The sequence below is a fragment of the Numida meleagris genome, chromosome 1, assembly GCF_002078875.1.
Source record: "Numida meleagris isolate 19003 breed g44 Domestic line chromosome 1, NumMel1.0, whole genome shotgun sequence".
NCBI lineage: Eukaryota > Metazoa > Chordata > Aves > Galliformes > Numididae > Numida > Numida meleagris.
In genome coordinates this window covers 109,865,159-109,878,850 of record NC_034409.1, presented here as the reverse complement: position 1 = coordinate 109,878,850, position 13,692 = coordinate 109,865,159, and the positions used below count along the sequence as shown (strand labels likewise).

The 13,692-nt window shown below is 37.9% G+C and overlaps 1 protein-coding gene across 6 annotated transcripts in view; it reads right to left on the bottom strand.

Annotated features, from left to right (window-relative positions):
- CASK (calcium/calmodulin dependent serine protein kinase) overlaps positions 1–13,692 on the bottom strand; it is a 206,662-nt gene that overhangs the window by 142,094 nt on the left and 50,876 nt on the right. For all 6 annotated transcript variants that reach the window (XM_021407417.1, XM_021407442.1, XM_021407408.1 and 3 more), the window contains exon 2: positions 8,075–8,187. In XM_021407417.1, coding sequence (XP_021263092.1) covers positions 8,075–8,187 — 113 coding nt within the window. The remainder of the gene's footprint in view (positions 1–8,074; positions 8,188–13,692) is intronic.

Here is a 13,692-nt window from a genome sequence, read left to right as displayed (position 1 = left end):
CACAGGAGAATCATCTGCTCACAAAACCAGAGGAATACAGCAGCACAAGAGCAGGCAGAAATCCCTATTAGGGATTTCTGAGGGAAATCCTCAGAGGTCACAGAGGAGGGAATAACCAGAGTTCCTCACAGAGCTGCCGCAGGAGAGTTTCACAGCCTTGTTGGCCCAACATGAAACCCACTATGAGGACTCATTAGGAGCAGCTCTCCAGATCACCATTTAGAATAAGGAGACTGCTGCCCAGAGGTGTTAGACACAATATGAGATACAGGGGAAGAGCATTCTGATATTACATGACATATTTTGATTTATTCAGGGGAAGATCAAAGGTAGTAAAATTGAGACAGATTTAGGGAGAAATAAGTGTTATAGAAGAGGAACGTAAGAATAAAAGGGTCCATTCACATGTAAGGAGACCCTGTGAACAATCATTGCAGTTTGCCCTGTCTTGTCATTAATCTACATCTTCAGCTATTTTCCTCTGTGTACATGGATCTGTGGTGCCAGCATCTGGAGCAAACACAAATGTGTGAGTGAGCATAAGATCACCAGTAGATACCAAGTCAGACAAGCTGATGTGTACGTGAAGGGGTCTGGGAGCAGCAAGGTCAGTGGCTCTCTAAGGGACAGCTCTGGGTGCGAGAGCGTGCCTCCTAGGAACACAATTTCAGTGTGGGATGAACCTAGAGATGTGGAGCTGCAGAAGCCTCTCTCAGGCTGTTAGACCCAGCATGATTTATTTTAACAGATAAGCTATGGGATTTAAGCTTATGGTTTTTTTTGGAGGAGAGAATACTTTGGTGAGTTTGATTACTTACCAGCGAAGAGTTTTCTAGATTTAAAAACTACAGTTTGCTGTACATTTACAATTTATGCTTAAACTTACTCACCAAGCAGTCTATATAAACCTGAACATTGAAAAAATAATTTAACACCTTAAGGAAATATGAAAAAAGTTAGTCAATACTTTATCTAACGTAACGTCCTCTTTGCAGCAAGGACACATTGCTGGTTTATGTTTATGGCCACATGGAACCCCAGGTCCTTTCCCACCACGCTGCTTTCCAGCTGATACTCAGTCTTGTTTCACCCCACCTGCAGGACTTTGCACTTCCCCTTGCTGAACTTCATGAGGTTCCTGTCTTCCCCTTTCTCCAGCCTGTCTAGCTCCCTCTGGATGGCAGCACAACCCTCTGGTATATCAGCCACTCCTCCCACTTTTGTGCCATCTGGAGACTTGCTGAGGGCACATAATCCACATCATTAATAAGGACATTAAACAAAACTGGACCTTATGTTAACCCTGGGAGAACACTGCTAGTTATTCCTCCAACTCGACTTTGCAATACTCACCACTGCCCTCTGGGGAGTCTAGGTAGCTATCTACTGTTCTACCATCTAACCTAGGCATGTCCAATCCTCAGCCCACGGGCTACATGCTGCCTGGCCCAGCTTGCACTCAGGCCATCCTCTGCCATCATGGCAGCAACTCTGCTGACTGTGCAGCCTGGCCCAGCCCCTCAGCACCAACTGTGCTGTTAACCCCATGTGGCAGATGGCAGCAGAGGGGCAGTCTGACACAATTATATCTGACATGGAAGTGCATATGATGCAAAGGTGCGTCACTGAGTTCCTCTTTGCAGAACAAATGGTACCCACTGACATTCATCAATGCTTACTGAATGTTTGTATAGAGCAAACAGTGGATGTGAGCACAATGAGGTGGTGGGTGGTGCATTTCAGCAGTGGTGACAGCAACAGTGGGTCACCTCCACTGGTACAGACTTTTACAAGCACAGCATGGAGGCTCTTGTTCATTGCTGGCAAAAGGGCTTAGAGCTAATGGTAGCAAATATGTCAAAAAGCAGTGTTTTGTAGCAGAGAATTTACTTCTCTTCAGTAAATCTACGCTGTCTACTCCTGACAATTTTCCTTTCCTTCACGTGCCTGGAAATAGGTTTGAGGATTAGCTACTCCATTATCTTCCCAGAGACAGAGGGAAGTACCTGGGAAATGCCTCTAAGTACTCTTAGTCCTTCTTCCCATTCTTGAAGACAGAAGTGACATTTGCTCTCCTTCATTATTTTGGCAATTTCCCAATCACTATGATCATTCAGAGGTTATCTAGAGTGGTCTTACTAACAACAGCCAGCTACCTTGACACTTATTGGTGCACCTCATCTGCAGCAATTAATATTTCAACGATACACCATACTCTTACATAGTTCAGGCCTGTTTGTGAGTAACACAATGCAGAGAGTGTTTAGATAATTCCTTTACTGAATACTTCATACATTTAGTATACCAAACTTAAGTATATAAACCATCGTACTCTTTAATTACCATCTACATGCAACTGGAACTCTTTAGTAAACGGACAAACAAGACTGAATTAATTCAAGGTTCTATAGCCTATTTTTGAATAATAGAAAAGTGTGCCTGAGATGTTTTATTTTGCTTGTTTTTTGGAGGGAGAGGGAGTTAGTATAGAAACTTTTTTTGAAAAAGGTTCGGTATTATGTATTACCCAACAAGACTATTTTAGTTTAGATTTGGACAATTAACAATACTAGTATCGGAGAGAGACAGAAAATGGACTTCTCCAAGGCTCCTCTGTGTTCAGTACTATATTAAATCCAGTATGAACAGATACATATTGAAAGAAAGCAAGTGAAGTCAAACACCAAACAAAGCTGTCCTTGTTTCGGAGATTAATTAGAAGGAATAAAGAAACAGTTGTTTGCAGTGCTTAAAAACTTTACAATTTTCTATGTAAGAAATAGTTCATCAAAATTAGCTAAATATTCTTAGGTGCTCTAGAGTGGGTATAATACATTCTTCTCCTATGCTCTCCCTTCTGAACATAGAAAGGGAAAGCATTACATCTACTACACATTCACTGCTTGCAGTGAACATGCCTGCAGAATTTGATATTCTTGAAATGAAGAACGTATCACTGATCTTTATTACTTATTGCTTATGATTTGATGAAGAGCGCTATCTCCTTATATAGCTTCCTACTTGTCTCCATGGACAAATAAGATTGTTATGCAGGACTCCATAGGTGATCAAAACAATAATTTGACCTGTGACACTTCATACCTTTATCCCAACTCCTGGAAACTCCTGGACACACAATAGAAACAGCACCAAAAAGGAGCCCTGAAGTATAACCCTGTATTTGAACTACTTTTTTTTTTTTCATTTAAGATGAAATATAAATTGTTGCCAAAGACTGAAATCCCTGTTTCCATCCAGTGAACTGACTTCCAATAGGAAGAAAAGTGGAATCTTTAGAAAGAAATTCTTGTTATGTTTTTATTCCCATGATTCATAGTAACTATTACATGGTTAATATGCTTCAACACTTACAGAAATGTCTTCTTAAAGGAAAAAAAAAAGCTTGGTTCCATCTTTTATGTTTCACTTTTGCAGAGGAATATTTAATTTTAATAACAACTTTTAAAATTAATGTTATAGTAGAACTATAAAACAGACATTTATAACATACAAACAAGTTAAACTGAATTTCAATTAAAACAGCCTATTGCTTCTCTAAAAAAAAAAAAGAAGAAAACTCAAACCATTCACCGTGATAGAACAAAACAAATCTTCAAAAAAGCTTAGGTGACATTTCCTGTACTAAAAATGGGATGTATCTATCCACATGTGAAAGAAATTGAAGAATTAAGGTAGGAACTATGCACTTCCCAGAAAGGTGCTTGAAATTACAATCATCAGAATTGGTTTTAAGCACCAGTCCAAGTTGCATTGTTAGGCAGAAACTCTTGTGCAGGTTCCTTTCATCACAGCCTTGACATCTGTATTTTTTTCTTTACTAAAAAATGTTATTTCATACTTGATTGATTAAACTTGACCTCTGATGGTCATCCAGTCCAATCTCGATTCAGAATGAGGTTACTGCCAGCATTAGTAAAGGATAGCTGTGCCTTCACCTGGTAAGCAGAGCCTTGACAGGACAGAGGTCCTGTAACCTCTCTAGAATGCCTGCATTTGCTACACAACCACAACAAGATTTTCCTCATGCACTGTCCAATCCTTTCAAGCCAAGATGCCTTGCCATTAATATTTGTTGAAATACCTGTCACTGACAGCTTGGCTGTTTTTTTAATTCTTGAAGTCATTGTAGGCTACTATTTTATCACCTCCTTCTTCTCTTTACCAGATTAAATGAGCCAAACTCGCTAGCATCCTGACTATCCTGCTATTCCTCTGCTGGTTCCTTTCTAGTTCTTTCACATCTCTCAGACTGTAAAAGCCCCAAACCGGACACAATAGCTCAGGTGTGGACCCGACAGTTGCCACACAGAAGGAAGTGACTTCCCTTGACCTATTTTCCATATTACATCTAATAGTACCCAGCACATCGCTTGCTTTAGAAAGTAAAGTATTCAAGTATTCTTCATGGATTTCTTTTGGGTAAATCACACTCAACTATGTTACAACACAAGTGGCAACAATCTGAAGTTCCAGGTAGGTAGATGTTTCCAAATCAAAGGATTAGGTTCCCCTGTTCTTTCCTCAAATCTAGTCTAAATATAGTTTAGTATTAAAAAAATGGGGCTTGCAAAATTCCTTACCCAAAGGCTTCAGTTCAACAGTAACATTTTATTTTTACTTAAATCCTTGAAAAAACAGGCACAGGTTTGCAGAATCTTATATAGATGCATTTGTAAAAAATAACTTGTGATTCACCAATGCCTTCCAACATCAAAAGATTGAGATATTCTGTGGTGCATCTTTTCTCAGAATTCAACAAAGCCTTTTAAATGAACTGGGCTGACAAAATCATTAAAAAAATGGTCCAAAGGAAAGATTTTTTAACCATCAATGGTTAAGTATGTAAGGAAATAAGTAGAACAAGAGTAAGGTCTCATCTGTAAGAAAACTGCAACAGGAAAATGTGTCAGTGCAAAGATCTGTAGGCCCTTTGTAGGAAAAACAAACAAACCACAATATAAAGTGATGCCAACTTTCATGCCCCTCTGAAATAACTTTAGAATTCTTGTCCTAGGATGGATGATATACAGCAGTACCACTTTTGATTCAATTATCTTGCACCCTTCTGTGCTAGAAGTAGTCAAACATAAAACACTTCTTTCTTGGCTAGAACTCCCCCCTTTTTGTCACAGCCAAAACACTATTAAGATTGTCTATTGTCTTCAGTTGGGGTTCTAAGGGAAACCTGAATCTTTCCTTATAAGCTCATCTATTCAGCTTCACAATGGCTTGCATATGTACAAGCCTATTCGAATGCATACATACTCCTAATTCAAAAGATCTATCTCACCAATTAGAACGTTGTGAAAGTAACAGTAATTCACATTTTTTTGTAAGGACATTGCTATCAAAATGAATCACAGATTATTCAATCTAACACATAAATTAACTCCTGAAAAACAATTTCAAGAACGCATGGGCTTTAAGAACAGGGCACTATCCTTTAAACTGCCAGAAAAAAAACACACAGCATCTTACAAGAAAGCAATTAAAGATTAAGAAAAGGCAAATAATCTATACTGGCTTTCATGTGGAAAGAAACTGATGAACATGGTCTTTTTGATAAAGTGTTTGTACTTCTCACAGTTGTTTTTCTGTTAGAACACCTATCTATAGGCAAGATATGCAAGGCACGCAGAGAAAAATAAAAAAAAATCATGGGATACGAGGAGAAGCAGAATAAATGGACAATCAAAAGGTAACCGATGTGAGCTATAATAAATTCAGATATAAGGAAAACTTATACTTCAAACTGTTTTTTATGATACCTCAATGAGTAAAGTAGCTTACTATAGCATGAGGTACTCTTCCATATGAATCCTCTAAATAGAAAAGTATAACACATTCTCATTTATTTCTAAAAATATTCAAGCTTCACATTTTATTAAGTGTATTTTTATTTTTTGGTACTCTGCAATATGAAAACATGGTGAACTGTAGTAAAATCTTTCATCGTGTAAAATATCCAACAGTAACCCAGTAGATCATGCAGCCCCTTGAACAGTGACAAAGTGTCAACTGACTTGATTAATATGGTTAAATTACTTAACTACAGAGGTTGAAGACACACAGTATTCAAGTCCATGAATACTAATACTTGAATCCAATAGAATTTAGTCTAAATTAGATTTGTTAGCTGTCAGGAGTTGTTGCATGGAATTAATTTTTTTCCTATTAATAATCCATTGCAAAGATGCACATAGACTTAAGATCTGTGTCTATATACACCCTACATGTTACAAGTCTTATGGAAACCACATGAAAATAACTTTCTAGCAGATAAAAGTTTGCCTAGTAAGTTAGTGACTGCTCTAACCCATACCACAAATGCTCATGTTAGCACTGATTGATAAACACAGATTAGCCTACAGTACCTAATTTTTCAGCACTTGATTGCTTTTGTTATTGTGGTAAGGGAGGTTCCACTAATGTAAGAAATAGGTGTTTAGACCAACAAATAGTCTTTCTTTTAAAATATATACCATGTTCAACTTCCTCACAAGCTCAAAATCACAGTATTAGCTGCTTAATAGAGACTTATTGAATGCAGCCATCCATGTTGAAATAGCCCTTCCTTCAGACTTCTCTGAAATGAAAACAAAGAAGTTCTGAGTCTTTCTGAGGGGTTGTTCCCTGGACTGATCAAAATCAAATATAACCTGAAGACTAAGAAGTTTTAGAGCACAGCAGACTGAATAAAGTTGACATTACAAGTCATCTTCAGGGATTTTCCTTGGTTTATGATTGACAGTTGTCCCACTCTTCCACTCCTGTGCATCAGAAAAAGACAGTGCATGGCAAAGGTGTAAAAAGATAATCCTCAAAACGAACATGTAAAGGACAACTCTGAGTTAGAGAACGTTCCAAATGATTAATCTTACCATTCAATTGCAGCATACAGTTCAATATAATTTACAAGTACTACTTCCCCCTGCTAAGTTATGTAATGTTTACTTTATCTAAGTACCACCATGCTGTCTGCAAGACATGGTTCTCCCCCAGTGTGTTGAAGGAATGCCATATCAGAAATAAGCCTAACAAACTCAAAAGAAAAATAGCATGTTTTTGAAATACAAGCCTAAAACCTGGACTGAAGACAGGTCTACAAAAAAAGAAAAGGAAATACACATGATGGAAAGAATCTGTGAAAAACAGATTCTTATCTGTTTTTCAGAAAGATACAATACTTGCTCCATGTACACTTACATAGCTTATTTGTCTTAATGTTATAAAACTAATGCTTAACAATTCAAAATCTTAGGAACAACCCACCCACCCCCCAAAAAACAACTTGCCCAAAACCAACCAACCAAAACAAAATGACATACCACTAAACACAAACTCTTTATAAACAATTAAATCAATGACTTGCCAGCTTGAATTGTAACTGTATCCGTATAACATTAGTGGAACGGAAAAACAAATTTTAGTATACTCCCAAGGCAGAAAATGCAAACATCAACAGCTTCCTGCACTTTTTCAGTGAAACTATAACTACTGCTGGCTTCTCCTTTCTTCATGACCAATCCTTGAGCTTTTGCGTATTACTTCCCCCTTTTGGTGCAATTCAATTTTTGGCACCAAAAATTAAATTTCACCGAAGGCTGAGGAAAGATATACTCCTGTAAATGTGTCCTAGCATCCAACAGTAGTTAAAATATGGGTCAGACAAAAACTAGAATACAGACAGAATTTATTGGCTTTAGAAATCTGTACCAAAATACCCTAGAGTGCACCAAATTATTTTAGTAAAGATACACTAACATAGAATGTGGTAACTTTGGTGTCACCTTCCAAAACCATAATGTGACTATATGTAAGCTCAATATTATGGAATGTGTAGCTTATGTTTTGTTTGAAGAGGGCTACGACAAAGAAGCTAGCAGTAACATCTCAATTTAAATGAAATTCTCTGGTAAATTTGAAGCAGGACATGAGAATTACTTCAAATCTAACTAGCCATTAAGCTTACGATAGCATTTGTTATAATTACTATAAAATTAAGAAACGAAAAAGCTGTCTGCTTACAATTTGCTTCATTTTTTGTTCTTACCTTCTGTGCTTAATCCAGGACTTGAAGTGAATTTTGCTACATCGACAATCTTTACAGCAAACTGTTGCCCTGTTTCCCTGTTGATACATCGCCGCACAACACTGAATGGACCCCTGAAACAAGCACGCAAAGAAAAAAGCAATAAATAATCCATTCTCTTCGATAAACTGAGCTATAATGTCATTACTTTTGAACAAAATTTAAATTCCACCATATCATTTGAGTACAGTATTTAAACAGAATCTTGTACCTCTCATTCATGCTGCCCATTAACCATAAAACAATTTTAACTACAAGCTAGAGTAACGAACACTAAATGAGTTTTCAGTTTACTATAGTAAAGCTCTAATGGATCACATTCTGCAGCCCGTATTCACCTTGATGACGCCCGAAATGAGAATTCTACAGGGATGACTTCAGAATTTTACTCAGAGTATCTAGCTTTCAGTCCTAAGCTTGAGTTTAGAAATCACCATTATTTGAAACAACTGAAAGCAGATTCTTTAATAACAATGATAAAAGAAACAATATTGCTAAGTCACGCTGTTTGAGTTGATTTCTTTGCTCTATACTCACTACTTATTTTAAGCTTATTTGGCACTGCTAGATATGAACAACTTCCTTTACAACACTTCACAATTCCACAAAAGCTTATGATTTTCTCTCATCCTTAGTGCTTTAAGAATCCCTATAAAAATTACAAAAAGATTTATCAAAATTTGTTCAGATGTTATAGCACTCACTTAACAAAAAACTGTTCAAAATTGATGTGACATTTGCCAAAACACAGGTTAGAACAATGGTAACCCTAAGAAGGGTTTATATTTAAGTACAGACCTTTATAAATGGCTTTTGGTAGTCCTTCACATATCAGATGATTCAAAGAATGCACTTCTTTACACTTCATAAAAACTGTACTCCCATAGCTAAAATCCATTTTGTGTACTCCTTAAAAAACATATTTGCAAATATTTCCTGAAATAGGATGATTTCTGACACAGAATACTCATACTAAACATTCTCAATTAAGGATGATATTTCTTAACACAATTACATACATGTGAATTATGTTGATGCACTTAGACTACACTACACCTATGCAAGAAATCTAGTTTTCTTGCTCCTTTTCTGGCTTCTAATGTACAGTGAAACCCCCAAACCTGATGACCATTTTCTTCTTCTCTGTATCCATAACCCACTACTACTCAGTATTTAGTAACCAATGGTTGCCACAAATATTTTCAAAAGATTCTCAATTAAGACTCTAAACACACAGAAATCCATTAACATCTCTAAGGCTCCACTAATTCCATTTGCCATCTTAGGACTAAAGCTATTGACTTGAATCCTCCCATGCGTCAAAAAGTAATTTATACGGATCAGTGTTACTTTCTTATCATGAGTCTCTGTCTACTCTTTAAGCATGTCAAAGTAAGATTACTTATAAATAGTGAAGAAGGCATTTAAATTATGATAATTTGAAAACATTCCAAAACCTAAGGTACAGCTTTGGAATAACATCAGCAACACTTGTTTTCAGTCATAATAACAATAAACTGCTAGACATTAAATGTATTTAGATTTTTTTTTTCCTCATCCTCGTTGGTTTTACACACAAAGACTTTCTGAAGCTATTAAATGTAGTGTTTAACATAATCTGATACAGTATGGTAGATTACTGGAGCGGAGACAAGTCTCATGAGAGCACCATTCCCTTACTTAGAGGGAGACCACGACTTCTGTTCATTGATGTAACTACAGAACCCCTACAAATATAAATTTTCCTTCCTGTTGACTAAGCTATTTCTAGTTTTCCTCGTTTCCTCAAGACTGAGCTGGAGAGCTTGCCCATCCACCTGAATATACATTTTGCACATTAAGTCTTGGACAAAAGATAAACACTTTATACAATTCTGTAATAGAGAGGAGAAAAGGAGTCATTCCAGTCTTAACTTTTATGGCCATGTTTAAACTTAGCTATACTTCTTAAAGAGTTTTCTCTACCTAGTATGATAAATACCAGAGTCTTAAGTAAATCAAAGCTGATACAAAGCACAGAAGACAAGAACTCAATGATGCTCACAGCAAGTTAGAGTCTCTCATAGAAATCAAAAGATTTTTTTAAACATAGTCTGAAGATTCATGTATTTACAAGCTTCAGATTTCCACCTTTTTCAAAATTGATTCTCTCATTTTCAAGTAACAAACAGCCTCAAAATAGCACACACATTATGACTACACGTTAGATGAACACATTCCATGACAGAAGCAGAGCAATAAAGGCTTGAAGTTTCACATTTTAAATAATTTGTTATCCCTTGGATATTTAATAAATTCATGAGAGGTACCCTTATGATTTAAGCAGACACCAGTGCTTCCACATGACAACACAAAGGAATTTAAAAATAAATTATGGTTGCAGTTAGCTTTTTGACATCTTAGTATGAAAAAATTCACTGGTGAATGAAGTTGCCAAGCTACTATCCCTCATATTTGAAAGGTCATGGCAGTCTGGTGAAATTCCCACTGATTGGAAAAGGGGAAATATAACCCCATTTTCAAGTAGGGAACTACAGGCCACTTAGTCTCACTTCTGTGCCTGGCAAGATCATGGAGTAGATCCTCCTAAAGGCCCTACTAAGGCACATGGTAAATAAAGATGAGGTGGTTGGTGGTAACCAACACGGCTTCACCAAGGACAAGTCATGCCTGACAAGCTTAGTGGCTTTTATGATGGGGTTGCAGTGTCAGTGGACAAAGGAAGAGCAACTAACGTCATCTGCCTGGACTTGTGTAAAGTGTTTGACACTGTCCTGCAAGACATCCTGGTCACCAAATTGGAGAAAAATGGATCTGATGGATGGACCACTTGCTGGATAAAGAATTGGCTGGATGTTTGCACTCAGAGTTGCAGTCAATGGCTCAACGTCCAAGTGGAGACCGGTGATGAGTGGCATTCCTCGGGGATCAGTGTTGGGACCGGTGTTATTTAACATCTTTGTGGGCAACATGGACAGTGGGATTGAGTGCACCGTCAGCAAGTTTGCAGATGACACCAACCTGAGTGGTGCAGTTGACATGCTAGAGGGAATAGATACTATCCAGAGGGACCTGTACAGGCTTGAGAGGTAGGCCCATGCCAACCTTATGAAGTTCAACAAGTCCAAGTGAAAGGTCCTGCACTTAGGTCTGGGCAATCCCAAGCACATATATAGGTTGGGCGGAGAATGGCTTGAGAGCAGCCCTGAGGAGAAGGATTTGGGAGTACTGATTACTTAAAGATTCAACATGAGTCAGAAATGTGCTCCTGCAGCCCAGAAGGCCAACCATATCCTGGGCTGCATCAAAAGAAGCATGACCAGCAGGTCGAGGGAGGTGATTCTACCCCTCTACTCTGCTCTCCTGAGACCCCACCTCGAGTACTGCATCCAGTTCTGGAGCCCCCAACACAAGAAAGACATTGAGCTGTTAGAGCAGGTCCAGAGGATGGCCACAAAGATGATCAGACAGCTGGAGCAACTCCCCTACAAGGACAGGCTAAGAGAGATGGGGCTCTTCAGCCTGGAGAAGAGAAGGCTCTGAGGAGATCTTACAGTGGCCTTCCAGTACCTGAAGGGGGCCTACAGGAAAGCTGGAAGGACTTTTTATAAGGCAGGTAGCAACAGGATGAGGGGAAATGGTTTTAAGCTGGAAGAGGGTAGATTTAGACTACATATTAGGAAGAAATTCTTTACTGTGAGGGTGGTGAGACACTGGAACAGGTTGCCCAGCGAGGTTGTGAATGTCCCTCCTCCCCTCCCCCCCGAAGCATTCAAGGCCAGGCTGGATGGGGCTTTGAGCAACCTGGTCCAGAGGGAAATGTCCCTGCCTATAGCACGGGGGTTGGAACTACATGATCTTAAAGGTCCCTTCCAACCCAAATCATTCTATGATCTTCCTTGTAGTTGCAATGAAGCAGTCATTATACAAATAAAGCTACCGTGCCCCACAGTGATATTGCCTAATTTGAGCAAGAGAACAAAAATCCATTCTTCCTAATGCAGTAGCTTCCAACTTGGAAGCTAAGTAACAAATGTCTTTAAGGCTACACTGTCTCAGCATTAAAAATCATGCTCTTTCCCTTCAATCAGGAAAACGATTAAAATACTTGATCTTTCAAATCATACAAGTAGCTATTCATCAGTTTTGTCTGCCACTGGGAAAACATATCACATTCTGGCTAAAGGGTAATTTCTATAACTCAGTTTATTACTGCAGTTCGAATTATACAGATTTCAAACAGAGATGGTGTAGAAAGGGCAAGGAAAAGCAGTTAACTCCAGATGTAGATCATCAAAACTGTTATAGGTAGATCAGATAATATATCTGAATGTTTATTAAAACAGAGGAACTGGGTTAAGTGGAATGATACAGCTTCATCCTTTAACAGTCATACAAACTCTTAGGTATGATGTAAGGTGTTTTATATTTCATTCCTCTCTCTCTTACCCTTAGCAGGTGTACCTACTAAGATACACAAATGAAAAAGAGCCATCTTTCCACTTCCTCCTATAACTTCCAAAACCTATCACTGCAGGTAGCATGCACAGAACAGACTACACCAGTTCAAAGTCTGAGAATCAATAAAATACAAAAATAGTAAGGACAGATGGTTTTCTTGTACTGATATTTTGTCAACATTGACAGCAACACATTCCAACACCTGCAATACTTTGATTCTCAGCTGCAATGTATACCAAAGACCAAAATACATTTTCTTAATTAAAGCTGGGATGCAGACTGACTTCTGTTTTCTACTGCAGATGGAAATCAAAGCATCGCAGTACATTACTAAGGAGATTATTGATTACATGTAGGCCATAAGAAAGTGGATAGGAATGCTGAAAAGGTGCCCTGTACCAGGTTTTTTTCCATGTTCCTAAATTTCAGGTTAGCACATGTTCTGATGTAACCTTAAAGCCAGTGAAACTATATTTGGTGATTAACTTTGCTATCTAGCACAGAACAATTACTTTTTGTATCAACAAGACAAACATGAAGACAATTAACTACTAATTACTCTCTCCTTCAGGAGTGTAACATTTGAATTAGACTAAAATCCTAAAAATTTTAGACCAAAGCCTTTCTTTCCATCTCCTTCATTTTAAATACTTTTATTTGGTGCATGTCATTAGGCCTTCAAGGACAAAGATCATAAGCCACTATTTTTCAAACTACTATTTTTATAAAGAAATTTTGTTGGTTTGTCTGTTCTGCTTCCTCTCCCCTTTCCTTCAATACATGCTAGTGGGCAAGAATGAGAACTGCTTGGGATTAAAATACAGCACGTTGATTCCTAACAAGCATAAGTGATTACAACCAGTAACTACAGCCTGGTCTCTTCCCATGACCTGAATGAAGCAAGCCAACTCAGTGGAACGGATGATGAATGCTATGAAGACACTTTGTGAACCTCTATGCTTCAAATCCCCAAACTCTGAGATTGTCATTTACATAACAGATCACCAGCAATTTGCTTCATATTTCTGCCAAGCAAACAGTGGTTTTTCAGGGACCTGCTATAAAGCAATGCACTTCAGCTCCCAAATTCAGTTTTACTAGCAATAATAAACAATATT